The sequence below is a fragment of the Cariama cristata genome, unplaced genomic scaffold (genome assembly GCF_000690535.1).
Source record: "Cariama cristata isolate BGI_N322 unplaced genomic scaffold, ASM69053v1 scaffold43930, whole genome shotgun sequence".
Classification (NCBI taxonomy): Eukaryota; Metazoa; Chordata; class Aves; order Cariamiformes; family Cariamidae; genus Cariama; species Cariama cristata.
The window spans coordinates 1,930-21,877 of NW_009594947.1; the positions used below are offsets into that span (position 1 = coordinate 1,930).

General features: G+C 40.6%; 2 protein-coding genes across 2 annotated transcripts in view; both read left to right on the forward strand.

Moving 5' to 3' along the window:
• Window positions 1-7,729, forward strand: part of TM4SF1 (transmembrane 4 L six family member 1) — an 8,103-nt gene extending 374 nt beyond the window's left edge. The window contains exons 2-5 of the mRNA XM_009699821.1: window positions 1,636-1,725; window positions 1,813-1,961; window positions 3,365-3,545; window positions 7,712-7,729. Coding sequence (XP_009698123.1) covers window positions 1,636-1,725; window positions 1,813-1,961; window positions 3,365-3,545; window positions 7,712-7,729 — 438 coding nt within the window. The remainder of the gene's footprint in view (window positions 1-1,635; window positions 1,726-1,812; window positions 1,962-3,364; window positions 3,546-7,711) is intronic.
• Window positions 7,730-8,791: 1,062 nt separating this feature from the next.
• Window positions 8,792-13,220, forward strand: TM4SF18 (transmembrane 4 L six family member 18; the record flags this gene model as incomplete). The annotated part of the gene is made up of 4 exons (XM_009699834.1): window positions 8,792-8,968; window positions 10,580-10,669; window positions 11,345-11,487; window positions 13,040-13,220. Coding segments are annotated over exons 1-4 (591 nt in total), but the record flags the coding sequence as incomplete, so codon positions are not given.
• Between the last annotated feature and the right edge of the window lie 6,728 nt (window positions 13,221-19,948).

Here is a 19,948-nt window from a genome sequence, read left to right on the forward strand (position 1 = left end):
TTGTATCAAAAGCAATTAGCTATATTACCCCATAGGTGGTATTAGTTACTATTGGTTATCTTATCTGCAACATTATGTCACTTTAAAGCTGAGAAAATCATAGGGTCTAGGTCACAGGATCCAAATGCAAAACTGGTACCAAGCCTCTCAGCAGGTCATGGTTTGCATAAAGGGTGAAATCTCACATTTTTGTTATATTATTGAACTGTTCTCCTTTTAAATGCCCCTACATAATAGAAATTAAGGAATTGTAAATAAATGCTAGTTATCTGAGATGTTATTTCTCTGCCTTAGCTCTTTATTCAGAGGAATCAAGTGGCAGTTACCAAAGCTTTGCATTGAAGTAACAGCAAAGAATGAAGAATGGAGTGTGTTAATTATAGGACATTGTTAATCTGAAGCTATTATCTTCCACCTTTTCAATTTTGTGGACCATGTTGTAGCATATTTAAGTTCCCTGACTCCAGGCTTCTGTTTTCATTTGCTTTTAAAAGTTCTCTTAGAAATAGGCTACAGATCTCAAGGTGTCTGCAAATCACAGGTTGAAAACAATTGCTTGATAATGCCCTCCATCTTGTGAGAAGTGCTTACAGCTGTGTAACAGCCCCATTGGAATCGAGACTGGGATTTGCAGGGACTGGGCTTCACACACAGAATAATACAAGTGAAATCAATGGAACTGCTCCTGGAACATACTCGTACAACCGCTTCTGGACCTGCAGCATTGGGGCTCAGCAATAGGTTTGAGTAAGGGCTGACAAGTATGTGACTGTTCAACTGGACAGTGTTTATTTTAGTGTCTTTTTAAGTAAATCTGTGCAGTTTGTGGATAACACTTTGCTCTTTTTTTTTTTTTTTATGGTTTTCCAAGGTACTCCTTGGAGTGTAGAGTCTTTACAAGTGCAAACTATTAAGTCCTGTTAGTGGGAAGGATACTCTGTTTAATCAACTCTGCTCCTTCTTGATTTTATGCTAAAAGCTCTGGAGTATGGATGATTTATGTTTCTTACAGATAGCTTCTGCTTTGTTACTTTGCATTTCTGTCACTGGAAACTGGTGGTCAAAACCTAGAAAAAGCTTGATGTCTCTAATGAAATGTTTGCCTGAATTGGGCAAAATATTCCTACACTTTCTACTCTAGTCAGACTGGTTTGTCACACAGGCGGTGACGACTACTGTTCGGTGACTAATGTGTTGGTAGTAGTTGGGGTTTTTAACAAATAATTATGAGGCATATGTTGTAGTCCTTGTTTGACAGAAAGTGAATGCATCTTTTTGCAAAGCATTTTATTTGCAGAATACAGCTTTTAATGTGAACAAAGACTTTCACAGTTGAGGTACTTAAATTGCAGCAATACTGCAGCAGGCTCTTTATTAACAGGCTCTTTATACGCTCAAGTGCTGTCTGTACACAAAGCTGAAATAGAAATATGCCTATCCTGGTGTTGGCACTGCTGATATCAGTAGCGAGATGCCTAATGTGTTAAATAGGAGTAAAACTGAATAATCTAGACAGGTTGCCCCCCACTCCCCTGCCAGGAAGCAATATAAATGAATGCGAGATGAGGACTGTGTTTTATCTGCCCTGTCTGTGCAACAAAATGGAATGGTGTGGTTTGTTTGCTCCGTACCTAGGTACTCATTCCAGCTGCAGTATTCATTGGACTTCACAATGACGACTGCTGTGGGTGCTTTGGCCATGAGGACTGTGGGAAAAGCTGTGCGGTAAGTGAGCCTTTATGCTCCAGTCTCAGATAATCCCAAAGACAAGGTGATGGCTGTGTTGAGACTTCATGTCTGTTTGCTGTGCAGATGCTGTCCTCAGTTCTGGCAGCCTTTGTTGGAATCCTTGGCTCTGGATACTGTGTAATCATTTCTGCGCTGGGCTTGTCTCATGGACCGTATTGTTTTACTCGCCTAGAAAGAAACTGGATCTATCCATTCACTGAATCCTCCGGAGGGTAAGTTGTCTGTTCATGAGGATTTTATATTTTCCCCCATGTACACGTGGGCTTTCTTCCAGTACCTTTCAGCAATATCCAGTAACCATATACCAAGATCCATTCATAAGTTTACTGTTCTCACTCACTGAGAACTAAACAGATGGCATCAGTTACCCACACTGATATAGTTTAAAACCAAAGCAATATAAATCCTCTGCCCTGCAGAAAGGGATCTGTACATATGTGTGTATATGTATATATAGGCAGTAATATCTATGTTAGAAATGTTCAGGGACATGAACAGTATATGGTATATAAAGTTTTAGGACTTTGAGGGATTTACAAACTATGAATAGCAGTTGTTATGAAATTTGTCTTATCATTTGTGTAAGAATCTTTTGTGAGGCTTGCTTCTGAAGTTGCTTCGCATCAGTGTAAACTGGGATAATACCTTAATTAGTGACAAAGGTATAGAACATTTGTAAATGAAACTAGAAAAGCTTTACAAGAATCTTTGCATGCTGCAGGGCGGGGAGGGCCAGAAGCTCTTAATTATCCCTAACAAGGGTTCTCCAGCAAACCAAGCCTATGTAGCTGAGTTGTGTGCTATTCCTCATTAAACCCCACAAATCCTGTAGGCTGGAAGAGGATTTGTTTTGGATCATGACATGCTTTTATGGTGTCTGTATGGCTGGCAACCTTGAGGCTGTTTCTAGTAACGGTTTATGGCTGATGACAGACTAGAGACAGTTTGAGTACTAAGAAGCCACATAAAGCTCCTTCGCAGTAGAGTTTGAATTTTGCATTTCAGTTGCATCTCTCCCAAGAGGGGCCCTTCCTCCTCCCTCATCCCGCCCCAGCTATGACTGAATATAGAAGAACTGAGTTAAGTCCTTGCTGGAGGCTCATCAGTGCTGATGTTCTGAAGATGTGGGTGAGGAGGCACAGCTGGTATACTGCACTACCCCTCTGAATTTGTTCTGTGTTTGACTCTTCCAGAGTAGGCATGTGAGGGCCCAAAGACAGCAGAACAAAAGACACTCGTTTGCTTCAGATCAGCAATTGCTGTCTTTATTCTAAAGGCCCAGTCCTGAAAAGCTCTGTGGTTGTTTTGAGAAATAGCTTTTCTCTTTCAGCTTTCTTGAGCTTGTGTGTCACTTTAATCAATAATAGAAGATTCTACCTTTATAGCTTAGATGGGTTTTTTGAAAGAAATTAAGACTTAACAAAAATATGTGGTTGATAGTTCAACATGTTCTTAAACAGAGCAAACTTTGCTTGGAATAAGCCATTGCATTTGCTATTCCCGCTCAGAGTGGTTATCCTCAGTGCAGTTACAGGCTAGGTGTAATTTGGTTCTAGTGTGTGGTAAGCATCCCACTCTGTCACAATGTTAATATACTTTTAATTGCTGTGTACAGGTACTTGTTTGAGTATAACAAGTGGTCTGAATGTCAAGAACCTCAAAACATCGTGCAGTGGAACGTCACCCTCTTTTCCATCCTCCTTGTCTTGGGAGGAATAGAGTTCATTCTGTGCTTCATACAGATAATCAATGGCATTCTTGGAGGACTGTGCAGATTGTGCTGCAGTCATGAGGAGGTAAGAGGTTTGTATTCATAACCATGCTTCTCAGATGAACATGAAACACTGTTGTTACTGATGCTACTGTGGAGTCTTACTCAGCAGCTATTTTTTAGATATTCTAAAGCAACAATTCAGTGTACAACTTTTTTAATAGCCCTGTTGTGCTTAGCATTTTCATGTAATATTTGACCCCATGCTTTCAGCCCATTCCTCGCTGTCACAGTGAAGTTAATCTGCATGGGAGCTGGAGGGCTTTTTTTCCTCCCCTATGGCACATGTGGTCATCAGCACTATATAGGTGATATAACTGAAATACAAATCTCCTGGTGATGGTGGTCTTTACCGTAGCCTAAATCATTGTTGCATAGCGTGGTGCAGTTTTGTGGTCGGCTGCTTGTTCTAATTACGTTGTTTTAGCCTTGTATTTTGCTCACAGCAGCTGATACACTACTGAGAATATGCCATATGTAATGAAAACTGCAGCATCCTGGCCTTGCTTAGCAAAAGTAAGATAAGAGAAGGAATTAAATTGCACATAGCTAACAAAGCCTGCAGACAGATCTGAAGGGTTTTTTGAAGGTGGAGGGTTTTTTGACTGAGAAAGGGGAATTTCCTCCAAATTTCTTCAGAGTCTTGTTTAAACAGTTCGAGCATGTTGTTATAATCAGTATTGTAGTGGTAGTATTGGAATTGCAGTGGCTTAAACCATATCTGGTTCGTACATTATCACACACACATTATAGCTAAGAATGTGTTTCACATTTTTAATTGACATAGTTGAATGTTGGGGCTCTTTCAAAGCTATTACTGTCTTCTCACTCGTATCTTCCGTGCTGTAACTGCAGTATAAAAGAGCTACGCTATGGTTGTCTCAATGTGGTCAGGTTAATTTTAGCTCTTATACAATATTAGCATTCTTCCCCTTAATATGTATTTCTTTCTTTTTGTTCCCCCCACAGGCATACGTTTGCTAGAAACCTGACAATGCATTGACGTCGGTGCATGTGTGTGGTCCATTGAGTATTCTGTGGGTTTTTTTTTTATATTCCGTGCATACTAAAATGCACATCATTTGTTGTCAAACTGTGCTGTTACCATGAATTTAACTGACTTGAGGCCGGCCTTTGTTGTTGGAGTCATATGCAGGTTTTCCACTAACCTGCCTGTATGTAAAGGCAAAATGTATCCTGAATTTCTTTGGTTCATTTCATCTTAGGACAGGCAACTGCCTGAACACATGTCACTAAAGATGCCTTTTTTTTTTTCTTTCTACTGACACAATAGCTCTGTACTGTATGCTGCTTTCCCAATAAAGTTGCACTTTCATTCTGATGTTGGAATGAACACAAACCCAGTCTAGTCTGGCCTGCATATAGACAAATGCTCAGCTGGAGCAGTAACAAAGCAGCAGTTAAATGTGGAGGATTGAGGGCAGATACATGCACTCACCTTTCCAGTATTTTTCTGAACTTTTCCTGTATTTCACAAATAAAGGTTTGTATTAAAAATACCCAGCAGATGTCAGTGATTCTTTCCCTGCCCATGCTGAAACACTGTTTTCCTGGTCTTAGATAAAGGCAGTGGTGGCATGAGAACATGAATGTAAAGCAGTCAGGTTATAACCTACTCTTTCTCTCCAGCAGGCTCTGTCAGAGTGGCAACTGCTTCACTGTTTGGTTTAGATAATTAACCTGAGCCAGGCAATTGTGCATCAACAAGGGTATGATATTTCAGCGACAGGTATGTGACACATACAGCTGCGTCCATGGAGGCTTAGTCCTGGGTCTGGGCTAGCAGTTCCCTGCTGATGGCCGTTCCAAGGGCCGGAGTCCCTTGAGCAGCTGAGTCACAGCTTGGTGTCCCTTCTGCTGTTCTCCCAAGGGGGGCTTACCTTCTGACTCCTCAGTCAGAGTCTGGAGACAAAACAAAATGTGGGTCTAGGCCCTGGTCTTTACCTCACTCAGCAGACCCCCACATGTAGCAGTGTTCAAAAAATATAGTGCAAATTCAGGTCAGCAGTGATAGATTAATCTGAAGCATTTGACTTCACCAGTAAGCAGCCTGGAGGCAGTATTCTAAGATCCTGTGCAAGAGCACCTGAAACGCAGCTTATAGCATATTCCTGTGAATGTTTTATCACAAGGTAAGGTAAATCTGAATGATATGCTGCCAACAGCATTGCTGGTAAGGTCAGTATGCTACTGGCAATGGCATTTTTCAAGTGAAAAACAAAATGTGATATGCCATTTAGTTTAAATAAATGAAACTGATTACCATTATTGCTCAGTTTTGGAATCTAGCAGTCAATGTTGTCTTTGAAAACAGGCAAATTAGTTTCTGTATATGGGAGAAAAATAATTTCCCATGGGTGTCAGTGCATATTTTGTGCTATTTGTAACTAGGAGGGTGGTCTTTATCCAGAAACTTGAGGTGTATCTCGGGTTGTCCTCACAGCCATGTCTGCCTGGTACAAGTACATACCTGAAAAAAAAAAAAAAAGAAAGAAATTGACTGTGAAAACTAAATTGCACATCCACATCCACAGCAGCAAAAGAACTCACAGATGGGAAGAGTTTGTGTGTAGAATCTCAGGACATCTGCTTCTCGCAATACCATTTATTCATACATAAATACATAGAGGTAGTTGAGGGCAGTCTTTAATTCTGCTTCTGCTTGTTGTGTTTGTCCTAGTCGTGACCTGCTATGGGAGGGAGGAAAATATGCGAGTGTACGTGTGTATACACAACAAAATTCCTTGCAACTGTGCAGTGTGATGTCCTTGTATGTGAAGAAGCACCATTTGAAAAAGGCTCTGCAAGCTTAATTTAAGTGTGGAGTGAGAGGAGGAGCAGAAAAGTATGTCCATGGAATAGGGTATAATTCCTGTGCAACTTACAGATATTTTTTTTTTTCTCTATGCTTGCATAATTGTTACTTGTCCTTCTGGTACACACAACTAAAGAATGGAAATTATTTTAGAAATTCCAGGGGACAGAATGATTAGGCTAGAGTTTAGAATTAAAACTTTAGCTGAGATCCACGTAGCACTAATGCACGGCATTATTACTTACTGTATATGTTGTCATTTAAAAAAAGGCCAGTTGAATTCATTTGTTGTCTGACAGATAACAAAGTATTTGGGGAGTTTTGTCAGTTACATCATGGAGAAGTGGTTGGTTTAGGTCATATTCGTTTCACTTGGCAGAGAAGTCACTCATCCAGAGTAAACATGGCTTTTCGGTAATGGGCTCAGCGTGGATATTGACAGCAACAGGAAAGCAGTTCTTGCAACACTTGGTAAGATATTTGAGAAACTGGTTGCCAGGTTTGCTTAATACTTGGTATAAAATGGTCACTCCTGTTCTAGCAGTATAGTGTGCCAGCAAGAAAAACGCAACTTGATTTGGTATTTGCAGAGCTCAGTTTAAATACAAAGTCAGTCCTGATACGGACTGCTGTGCTGCAGAATGAATGCTGTTCCAGGTGTCACTTTCCAAGTAGGTTTCTTCTAATTGGCACAGATTACTAGAGGAAGTAGCGGCAAATTTGATTATAAACTAAGCTGCTTGCTGGTAATTTTGACCCTTGCTTTTAGAAAAAGTGATTTCAGCCTTATAACCTGATTTCTGAGTTTTGTAGTAAGAAATCAGTCCTGGGGATGTGATGTGCCTGCTTTTAATTCAGCTGTTTTCTCTGGTCTATAAGGTGCAGTGTTGATGATATGAGTTCTGTCCATGCCTGTGAGCCTGCAAAGGGAGGTTTGCTGCTAATTTTGACTAGAGGGAGACCTGAAAAATGTGTCCGTAGTGATTAGGGAGTAAGACAGGAGATCTGGGAAGATCCTCAGAGTAACATCTGAGGACTTCAAAATTAAGCCTCCTAGAAAAAGGAGGAGAGAGAGGAACAGGAAAGCCACAGCAGAGAATGGGTGGAAAAATGGTGTAATCGCCAGAGTACCACCATGCCCATTTCCTCGGGTGATCTCATTCGAAGCAACAGGAAGGAATTAGTTACAACATGCAACCCAAACAGCTTTTGTGAGATCATGAGAGAAGCCTCATGTGTGCAGAGCCTAAAACAGCTCATGAGGAAACAGAAGGAAAGTATGCCATGACATCATTGCTTCTAAAATCAGCCTTCTTGCTTTTGATAAAGCCCCAATTTTTTTGTTCTCTGACTAGGACTTTCCTATTGAGTAAACCCGAAGCTCCTTCTTGAGTTACTTTTCTGATGACTCACAGGGGCATAGAAAGAAGGCTTGGGTCGTACTGTGAGCATTCAAACAGCTCTGGCTCTGTGTTGCTGGGATGGATGTTTGGTTGCTCAGAGAATGATGACACATGAAAATTGGGAAACTGTCTGGCTTTAGCTTTGCACAGTGCAAACCAGCAGGCATTTCAAAAACCAGCCAGACCTTTTGTCCTGTACAAGAAGTCACGTGTGCTTAGGTCAGATCTGTTAGCTATGCATACTCAGCTGTAAGCACAGAATAGAACAACTGAAGAAATAACAGGATTTAATGTGTAAAACAGTTGAGCTGCGTAATACTGCAGAAGAGAGTAATTAATTAAAAGTGTGACAGGCGGTAAGTCTGCCTGGCAGTTTCTAACCAGTGTTATTTGGGCTTCTGTACTCTCTGCAAGGTAGCTGAGACTCAGCTTGGTGTTCTTGTGAGGCTGCCCCAAGTTAGCACCAAGTGTTGGTTCACCCTTAGGGCCGTGTCTGCCAAGCTCTGGTATTAATTCTCTGTAGCGTGAGGCAATGTGTGGCCTTCTATACAGAGACCGGACATGTTTATCATATGACAGACCCCTTCCCCATGTAAAGCAGAAAAAATTTTGAGCTGCAGTAAGGCTGAGCAAGCTGCCTTGTGTCAGAGAATATCTGCATGGTAGTCCGTGTTCTCCGGAAGAGTGCATTTCTAAGCAGTCACTAGGAAATGGGATTTTTTGAAGTTCCTTCCTGAGTCTGACTTGTAGGCATATTTCATTTGGAAGATCACAAAGGAGGATCTTTTAGAAGGGAAACTGCTGCTTAAAGGCATATGCTTAGAAAGGACAATGAGTTCAGACAGTGACATTCATCTATTGTTCTGCTAACCTTTAAGCACTTCTCTGTCTCTGGAATCATACCCCAGTCCCCTTGTTCCCATGCATATGAAATGACTGAATCAAGCTGAGGAGTTCAAAACACTTTTCATATTCAGAACCTTGTAATCTTTTGTTTGCTTAGAAGAGCAAAACTTCTAAAGTTCTTGAGAGATGGCTTTGGAGACCTGTGGAAGCTGTTTGAGCTGTCTGCTGATACCTCTTGCACTTTGGAGTATTGTTGTTAACATCCTATTGTACTTCCCTAATGGGAAAGCTTCACATGCTGCCAGTTACCAGCTTCCCAACTACGTGTGGTATTTTGAAGGGATCTGTTTCTCAGGTGTGATGGTAAGTGTTGATTCTAAGGATTTTTAATGAATTGCATTCTACTGCAAATAATATTACGTTACTGTGCAGCAATGTAGTTGTGCTTTTAAAGAGAATATGGATTACTTTGGCAAAAACTCTGCAGGCAGAAAAACTCGATCAAACTGGAAAAAATGTGAATATACCAAATGACATGCTATGTATACTGTTTAATTTCATGTAAGTGATTTTGTGGGGTTGATTGTTATTTTTTTTTCCTGTTGGCTTTTTGTTTATGTGTAATTTACACTTGTAATATGGAGGCAGGCATTATGTTGATTTAATCCTCTATGGAGGTTGGGTTAGAGCTCTTTTACCAAAACAGAATGAAACAAAAACTAAAAAAGCTTCTCACAACTGTTCAGATGTTTTTAAGAGCTGTATGCAGTCCAGTGTTTAGAGGACTGGATGCAGTTCACAGTTCATCAAGTGCCACTGTTGTTAGGCTAAATACAGAAGATTGTCTCACTCTGGCATAGTAGGATTTTCTCCATTACATTTGTAATATGCTCATCTGCAGCAATAAACCAAAACAGAGTTGCCCGCTACTCATACTGTTCCTCTGTGTTCATAAAGAACTGCAGCCTCAGGGACAGAAACGAGGTATGTAGTAAAAGTAAAAGTGCATGCACACAATCAGTACCTAAAAAGGTCTTATCTGCGTAAGTAAGGTGGTTTTATGAAGGTGCTGAACTGGGAGAGTTACTAAAACATGAGACATTCTTTTGAAATTGTGTATTCTTCCTAAAGCAGAAAAAACCCTTATCTTTTCTAGCTGAGGAAAAAAAAACTATCAGGCAGAGAATTTGAACAGAAAAGCATAGTTGAAAATTTGGGAAAAAGTTAACTGCAACAGTGACATTCATATTTTGAAGCATTTTTAACCTCAGGATTATTACCCATTTGTTAAAAACTTATATATTATCCTGTTACAAACAGGGCAGCAGCATGTGAGAGGATAGTGGTGTGCTTCAGAAACATTCCCTTTTCGTATTTCCCCTTTCAAATCAGTGCCTCTTTAAGGGGCAGTTTGCGGTTCTGGAGTCCAAATCTTATTTATTGAAATGATTCTAGTATCAGGTTTAGATAATCCAGTAGTCTGAGAAAAACAGTATGGGTACTTGACAGAGAAAGCAAACAGAAGTCTAGGTGAATTTAATGAAAGGCTTGTACTACTGACTTTTTCTGGCATAGCTGTGTTGGTAAGGAAGGCGATACCCTGATCCATGTAACCGTGTCAGCAAGAAGCTGTTGAACTGATGTGGCTGTATCAATAACATATCCTTCCTTTCATTGGTATCGATTTGTTTACTTGTGAGCTTGGTTTTATTCTTCCAGCTTCACTAGTACAGCGGTGTCCGTGCTAGTAATGCTTTGCTGTGATAGGAGACACTGTAAAAGAAACAAGCGCAGCGACAGCCTAATAAGAACAGTGCAGTTCCATGGCGTGCCTTGAGTAATTGTGCCTTCCTACTGAGCAGCTTTAAAATCCCAACAGAGCGTAGCAGATGCAGTCCCTGCCTTCCATAGGCAAAGGAGACTTTGGCCTAATATCTGTGGTCGTTTCACTGACCTTATAATGTCCCCTTGTAGATCCTTCTGTTGGCAGTAATTCTAATAACGCTGGAGCGTAGTGTGTTCTACCGGTGCTGCCAGAGTGAGAGCTGTAACAAAACCTACAGGGTGAGTCTGTGTTTTGGTTTTGTGCATCTCTTCAGCGCTTGTTCCGAGTGCCTTCCTGCTCCTGTGTTTCCACCGCATCCTTCTGCCCTCTCCGCTGTTCTGTTTACGCTTCCTTTCACAGAGAAGGATTCTGAGTTGGCTTGAGAGGTCACACAAAGTGTAGCTCTTTCCTTCTGATGCCGAAGCAGGATGAAAGAAAATTAAACAAAAACAGCCCACAAAAAAAATCCATGTAAAATAAAATAAGAACATAGAAGGCCTGAGAGTTTCAAGGAAATGTCCCAACTAAATAGCTTCATCCCCTTGCTTGCATTATTTAGAAGTTATTTTTTCCAGTAATGACTCAATATGCGCTATCTGGGATGCAAACATGTTTCACGCGTGGTTGTGCTCCTCCAGCATTTGGGGAAACAATGTTGCAAAATGCACGTTAAAAAACAAATAATGCCCTAACACTATTTAACTGAGAGTTGTGAAACTGTCTTAAACTCTGTTTTAATCCTTATTTTGTGTGTGTGTGTACTATTCTTTACCTGATATTTTTCTTTCTGAATTTTGAAGATTGGGACAATCAAATGTGAATTCAACCCCAAGGAAGTAGCTAGGCCAGCTGAATGACTGTATTTGCTATGGACACTGTCCCCACACAGTAATGTTTTTTTCCCTTTACTTCAGAGTTTTATTTCAATTGTACTAGTCCTGCTTGGAGTTGCTTTTTCTGGATACAGTTGCATCATTTTTACCTTGGGGTTGATCCAAGGCCCCTTCTGCAATTCATCAGGTGGATGGGATTATATCTTCAAAGACACTGCTGGAGGGTAAGAAACATCAGTGTTAACTCTTCTGGAAGAAATTGTTCATCAGAACAATAGTCAGACACATTCTCTTAGAGTTTTACACAAAATGGCACAGTCTCTTGAACACAAGACCTATATTGGCGAGTGAGGTTTTTCAACTTCTTGAATGAGCACCAGAGTTCTCAAAGAATGGTATTTGCCTCCTTATAAGGAAAGATTAAATGTAAGAATCTTTATACTGATCAGACCTGGAGATCCATCTAGCCAAGTATCCTTTATCTGGTGGTGGTCACAATCACGTGTAGTAAAGAATATAAGATTAGAGTAAGTAAGTGTAGATGGATACTTTCTCAGGATAGTCTCTTGATTTCCTCAAGTTTTTAGTTCAAAGAGCATAGATGGCATTTTTATATTTAATAACTCAGTAGCTTTCTCTTTAACTCCTAAAGCTCAGTGAAGTCTGTGGTTTGAGCACTGGTAGGTGTTGCATGCAGCTGCTGTATCTCATAAAACACCTAAGCAAGGTAGGCGAAGTTTTGTCCGTGTCCCAGCCTCCTAGAGGCATGAAAGGTTTGATTCAGATCTGTAACCTGACGCTGCTTTTGCAAGATTTTACATTCTCCCTTTAAAAGATCAAAGTTTTATGACTTGAATATCTCAAGTTATATAATGCCAAGTTCTTCCAGCTGCGTGTGAATGCACTGAGGATTAAACTTGTCAGACAATCACAAAGAACTTCCTTCAGCATCCATCAGGAGTGGTTCCTAAACTATGGCCTTCTCTGACTTAAGTCAGCTGTATTTTAAAACACTGAAGTGCCCCCTGCAATCTCTGCTACGTATCACCAGCATTACCATCCTATTTGGAAATGCAAAAATGAGAGTTTGAGTTAAGTGTGAAGGGCCAGGTGCTGAATAACACTCTCCAGATTTGGCTCAAAGCATTTCAGTTATGAACGTTTAGAAAAAAAGCAACTGACACTGAGCAAGTGAGTCTAACAAAGGTTCTTGCAATTAACTCCAGGCTGTCGCATGTCTCACGGTTAAAAGGGCACATGTCAGCTGTGCACATTATGCTCCTCAAGGATGCAAAGCATGGCTCTGGAACAACTGGAACTTGCACGAGGTGACACTTACCTCAGCTCTGCCATTTAGGCTGCAGGCACTGGTTAGAGTGATGGCGTTGGGGTGTTCCTGCTCTTTGCACAGTACTGATGTCAGCAGGACTTAACCTAAAGCTGAAATTAGATAAATAAAAGGAAAATACCCATTTTAAACTTGGCTTCTGCCATTCGGAAAAAATGGCAGTGTCCTTCTAACGTGGGTGTCTAACAGGGAAACTAATGAAGCAGACGTATTTGAGAAAAATAAGTCTTTTCACTCAGCTGAGTTTGACAAACCTATGCAGGAGCTGTGCTGGTGTAATGAAAAACTAGAGTCTGGCTCCTAAACTTGAGGCGTATAAAGCCAAGCCCAATATGTTTTTTCTATGTATTATAGGTAAAATAATGTGTATTTAAATTGAATTGCACCCACCACACTTAATTTACTTCACATTGCTGTTTCTCTACCAGGTACCTCACAGATTACCCTGCTTGGTCTCGGTGCACCGAACCTGCGAACGTAGTGGAGTGGAACATCATTTTACTCTCTATTCTGATAGCTCTTAGTGGACTGGAGTTGATCATCTGTTTTCTCAAAGTGGCTTCTGAATTGAAACGGACACTCTGTGGGACCTATTCTGTTTTTGTCCAGGTAACAAAATATCTGAGGTAATTTCTTCAGCATCTCTGTCAGTTTAGCTTCAGCAATTTCTCTCAGTTGAGGACCTACCCTTTTGGTTTATGCATTCTCTATGCTACTGCATTCTTATTACCAGAGGGTATGTATTGATAATAAATTTATTGTGTTTGATTCACCCACTAATTCCTTGTGGTATACAAGGATTGGTGACTGCTCACTCTGACCTTTAAGGCTAGGAATGAGAAGAAAAAAATGTGGCTGGTTATTTAGCACCGATGCTGAGTCCATTACTCTTATGTCAGCAGAGGTTTCTGAGCACCTCTCTTATAGCATTCAATTTAAAGTCATTCTTATCAACGTGTGGGTTTCACAGCAAACAGAGGAAGATGCAGGAGGTAATATGTAGCAGTTGTGATCTAGGCATCAGTTTTGACTATGTTTTCAGTACGTTATTGAAACAATAACTGAGAGGGCTCTGCTTTGGGCAGAAGAATTGGTTGGAACCCCAGAGCTCAAGTGACTGATGCTGCTAACCTGCACGCTTGTGTGAAGTGGTGTGGTTTAGTGTGGCATTCAGTTTCCCCAGCTTTGGAGGTAGGATGAAATTAGACATGCTTACCCCTCCCTGTCCATCTGCGCTGGGATCAGAGTCCTCAGGGGTTTTTATGTAGCCAACAATTTCAGTGATGACAGCACATTCGAGAAAGATTTCTAGTTAGGAAAAGCAGCAAACCCCAAAAGCATGCATGCCCATATGCACATGTATATATACATGTACACCTGCACACACACAGAGTAGGGTTAGCTCTGTCATGTAGGTGGGAAAGGCTGGGAGGGCAGAGCAGGTAGGATGGCATTGCATCAGCTACATGAAGTCTCCTGCACCAGCGCTGGTCAGCCAGGGCAGGGGAACTGCCGATGCCACTGAGGGCCTTGGGCAAGCGGGCAAGGAAGCACTTCTTGTAGGAATTTACTGCAGCAGCAACCTACGATAAGGTCAGGGCCTGAGGCAGTTTCTCACAAAACATTCCACTTGCCAGTGAAAGAGCCTGGTCAGGCTGGGACCCAGCCCAGCTTCCAGTGAAGTCAAAAGCAATGCTGTCGGCTCGTCCCTGGGCGCAGAGCAGAGTCACCTCTGGAGTTCCAAGTGTGCGTCGGATTTAGATGGGATGTGGATGTTGAACAATCAAACAACTTCCATATTAACTTGAGCTGAAAAAAAGAGGGCAATTACTTCCTTCCCTTTTTATTTGCAGGCCGGGATTCTCTGAAAATGGCAAGGAAATCTTTGCTGCCTCTCACCCGCTCCCCAGAAGAAGAGAGAGATGGCTTCTCCAACGTTTATGATGGTAGACTTGGGTGCTGCAAAGACAAATTAAACCCTTGTCTTAAATCTTTTTCTTTCAAGCCTTTCTATTTTGGGTGAAGTTATTTGAACTGTTTGACATCTACTTTTTTCCTAGTTGTTTTCTAACCTGTGTCACCTGGCAGTGACTCTTCTTTTTTTTGTTTTAGCCTCCAGTTTATTCTGACAATAGGGAGGTTTGAATACCATGGAACTGCTTTTGTATTGAAATCACGGGTTTTTTGAATAAACTGCTGCAAAACTGCTACAGAACTGCTTTTATACTCCCCTCTCTTTGTTTAGAACCCAAGAATACTTGTTGTTCTGAAGGGGCCTGATTCAAAGCCCAGTATGCCAGGAGGGGTGGTTGCCTTGAGAATTAGTGCACTGGATGAAGCTGTGATTTCTAAACGAATAAATTTTAGTTACAGACAGACAATGATGGTCACAAAGGACAGCAGCCTATCCTACTCATTCTATCTTGGAAGTTCTTAATTGCACAATGCAATTACTGAAAAACGTCTATCAAGGCTTCCAGCAGTAAGGCTTTTAGAAAGGCATCCAGGCCTGATGGAAAGATTAGATACACAGGTCTGAAGTCAGCCATGCTAATTAGTACATGTTAACAGCTGCACTCAGAGGCAAACTTTTTTTTTAAATCAAGTATTATGTGACTTGAGGGAATGTATGAGGGAGCCTTGTGAGCACCCAGTGCTAGCCTATTAATACTCTTCTAAATACTCTGACCTTGCTGCAATGGAAGGCCAACACTCTTGACAATAATAATCAGATGAAAAACAATAATCTGTTTTAAATTAGCAGCTAAAAAGTCTTTTTAATTTCTCAAAGAACTATTATTTTATTCCCAGTGGAAATTCAGGGATTCACAATAAAGTGGACAAATGGCTCATTTGCAGCTCCATGGGCAACATTTGGCTGCATTCAGCACTCTGGTTTTGAGAGAATGAACACCCAGAGGAAAGTGAAATATGTTCTTCAGCCTTGCAGTAATGCACATATCCCTATTACATCAGAGCTAGTGGGATTCAACTATCTCAACATCTAATATTAGACACTGTTAGAACTGCAGACCATACAGTAAGTGGCAGCTGTGGGTAAGATATTTAGAAATAAACAGAGTACATCGGTCATTTAATTCTGTTTCAAGACAATATTGAGACTTTGCCTTGATATTCCTTTATCAGACTGTTTTGAAAAGCTGATTTTTTTGCTGTAGGGTTTGAAGAGTGCATCTAAAGTTTCAATTGCTCAGTTTCTATTCAGTTGCAAGAAGTAATAAAGCAACTAATGATGTTTAAGAATGGGGCTAGTCTTTTGGGAGATGGTTCAAGGTGGCATGGATGTTCAGAGATGCATGATAAAAGGCATCATTATAAAATGGGGACTGTTTGCAACTGCACACTTGTTTTTCCCTAGGCTTACATATATGTCATATCGTATATCTCCTTAAATGATAATCCACATTCTTAGGGATTTGTGGATGTTGTTTGCAGACAGAAGGAAAGGAAAGAAAATGTAACAATCAACCCTTACTCCTACGAAACACCTTGGAGAATCTTGTTGATTTCATGCATGCAAGCCATGGAGCTGTTTATTTTGAAAATGTTAGAAATATTTGAAAAAAGGTTTTGGTTATTTGGATGAAAAAATAGTATGTGTGGAGTAGACATTCAAAGCAGAAAACCCCTAGAACTGCTAAATACTCCTAAAGTGAATGGCACCATTTCACTGAGGAGAGCAAACAAAGAGAGTATTCTATTCAGACTCCAGCTCAGCCATGGGGAAAATACAGGATTATCTTTAGGCAAACAGGGTCTATTGAGGCAGATTTTACTATCTGAGATGAGAGCGATAAAATACCTTCAAGTTACACCTGGAAACTCTTAACCCTTTATCATGCTCCTGTATGTGTCCTTTCCACTTTTCAGTAACTTCTGTCTCTGATCATGAAAAATCTTGAGAGCTTGGCAGACAGGAGACACAAAGAACAGTATCTAGTTTGACAGCTTTTTCCATAGTAGTATTATTGGTGGCTGTACCTAACCACTGGCAAGGCTTGGCTGTCTTTAATTCATCGTGGGTTTTTGTAGTTGTTTTGTGAATTTACATTTCTGCTCTACCACAGGCTTGTATCTCCTATTTTAGTGGCTTAAACCAAAGAAAGAGAAGTGTAATTTAGTTCTTGTTGGATGTATTCATTCTGCAACTCTCTTTATCCGTAATCCAGATATTGACATCTCCATTGCCATAGCCAGACTCAACTGTGACTTGACGGCCCAGCTTTTATAAATGGGTGGTTTATTAATTTGAAATTGGTGGTAAGAATACTAAAGGCTAACGGTGGCTTGCATTTACAAATTTAACAACTTGTTTCACACAGGGCATTTGGATGTAAGGCAAAGTTAAACTTGATCTAATCAATTTAAGTCCTGATTCAATCCTAAACATGGTGTCTCTAACAAGAGATGCTATGAACTGTGCCTGGTAGTGAAACCAGGATTCCTGTAAGGAATATTAAGTGACTGGAAATCCAGACGTAACGAGCGACTCTGGTGGTGGTGTTTGAGGCAACGCGATCATCTAGCTCTCTGGCTTCAGGCTACACACCTCACCTCGACAACGGTGGAGAGAAGTGGGCCACAGAGCCGGGACAAAGCTCACACCATGCTGGCTTACTAGAAACTCTTTTTTGAAGTGCTCCTGAACCTGAAGTGTATGTGCCGCCTGCTGAAATCCATGCATAAAATAACCCAGGGACACCTGGAAGAAAGCTGCAGATTTACATTTACAAACTTCTGTAAGTAAGGAGTTAATGCTGAAATCTCGAAGTAAGAGTTCCAGCATTATTTGTTCCTCACAGCTAATGCATTTTGCCAGAGTATTGTGATGCTGTTTCTGGAACAGGAACGTCATTCATTTAGAACACTGCAGCTGGAAATAGCTGTAGAGACTTGGTTTTGACCACAAATAATTGTGGGCAGAGATTTGTAGTAAAATACTGTGGAGCCCCACCCGCCTTTGCATTTTGGGGCATATTATTCCTCGTGTAGGTAAAAGTGAGTCTCACTGAAGTACGATTTCTTGATCGCTAATCCTTCACATGTTGGATGGAGGTTTTTTCCCATGCTGAAAAAGAATAGGGTGGCAGAGGACAAATGGAGCTCCTCAGAACTCTTAAGGGTGTTTACCTGCAAAGGTTTGCAGGAGGTCAGAACAGCAGCATGGGCAGCAGACTATAAACACATCATTCAGATTAGGGAATTATGAAATTGTGGGGTTTCAATTCAATCTCTGAGAGCTTTTGTTGAGACTTTTTCATCAGAATTTTGGGGGTTTCTTTTCCCCAGGGAAGATTTTTGAAGTAAAAGTTCAGCTTTGTATTTTCAATGCAATTTTGAGGACTTTCAGAACAGTCATAGCATTTAAGCATCCTCAGTATGAGAAGTGAAGTATTGTGGTTTAAAACATTAAGAGGGGATATTCATGACACCAAACTGCAGACTCATAATTTAACCAATTAAATTAGGTGCTCGGTCTTTTTAGGCCCTGCCTACCAGAGGAGAGAGGTTCCTGCTCTTCAAACACCCTCTGAAGATAATAATAGAGGCTTGGGAAGCTCAGTCACCTCTGGCAGTTTTTTGAGTTCCTTAAGAAAAAGATAAGATATTTGTGTGCCTGAGCACACTCCTATTAACATTTGATTGAGGCGCGATTAAAAGTGGTAATGGAAAAATCTTGCCTGTCAGAAGCTTTTCTTTTATCTTTAAATAATTAAAAAAAAAAAAAGCAGTTCATTTGCAAATCAGGAAAGAGTAATTTAGAGGAGTCAAGGGACTAAGGCAAAGAAATGCTCGTGTTTTTACCCTCAAATAAATGTGGAGATTTCCAGAATACTGCTGGTGTGGTTTTTTCTCTTCCTCATTCCAATGGAAATTTGAACAAAAATAAACCAAACAGCCCACATGTGCATGAACAACTCTGTTAGCTGAGTATTAAGGAACGGCTTTGAATTTAAGTAGTATGAGAGGAGGTAAAGGTTTTCTCATTTTTACCTCAGTTAATTTACAGATGGGACATATGCAACCTGTACAAGCTGATCTTTCCACTGAACCACTGACCTTCATCCATGGCAAAGCAGAAGAAAAAATTGCCTGCAGAAATAATTTTGAGCATGTGATGCCAACCTGGGAAACTCCAGAATTTCATCATTGGTTCAGTCAGGTTTCGAAAACTTGGCTTTAGCCACAGTCATTTAGACAGAAGCAGAATCCTCCGTTTAACGCAGATGTGTAGAAGGTTCCAAAAGGTGAGCTTATGAACTTCAGTATTCTGACAGTGCCTGAATTTTTTTTATATGAATAATGATTAAAATTGGTAATTTATCTGTATACCACAGTCCTGGTAAACAAGGTTCAGATTTGTATGTCATTAAAGAAAACCTGTCATACTTTAGTTATGTTCTGAATCTTAGTCTTCTATCCAAAATAATCATAATTTTTCTGACCATTAAGAAGTAGCTTCAAAGAAGATTGTGGTGGTTACAGATATTTTTAAGTTGCCATACAATGAAAAACGTCATTTAGAATGAGTGTGACTGTGTCAGTGCTCAGAGTGCAGAAGAGATTTTTATTTTTTTTAAAAGAATTCTCAAGTGACTGAAGAGATATATTTAACAGAAGTCTTTGTAATTTGCAAGTTTGCAGGTGGCTTTGTATGTCTGAAGCTTCAGACACAACCATGATGTAATGGATGTATGCTTGAAAAAAAAAAAAGCAGTTGCAAACTTTAGTTAGGTGGTTTTTAAATGTCCCATGTTTAAGGTCCAATTTTGTTCTTATTTTTCAATGAGACTAACAGATACAAAATGTTTACAGAACTTGAATAAAGTAAAAGTATAGCCTTCTGCACTGGGTAGTACGTTTAGATAATGGTAACAGTTAAGATTATCTGGAGCTTTATACATCTATTATGCTTTTAATCATTGAAGAATGTGGCTTATCCTGTCTGGTGACAGACTAGGAGGAAGATAACATAGGGAGTTCATTTTTGTGGAATTTCTGAGCCTCATTTCCGTTTTGGCAATACTGAAACTGCTTGGACATGAGCTGCAAACATCGCTGCCTCCATCCGTGAACAGGCTGTCCTTTTCGTCTCTAGCTATATATGCCACGCTTTGTGCTAAAATTACATTGCTAAGGGAACTCCGGTGGGTTAGCAGAGGTTATCCACGTACATGCTAGTGTGTATGCTCTGCTCCGACACCAGCGACCTCAGTCCTCCCTTGCCGGGTGACTGCTGTGCGGGGGAAGCAGCAGCGACCTGTGGGTGGAGAGGGAGCGAGGGCCGCGGGAGGCCTGGGCCTGTCTGTGGGCCT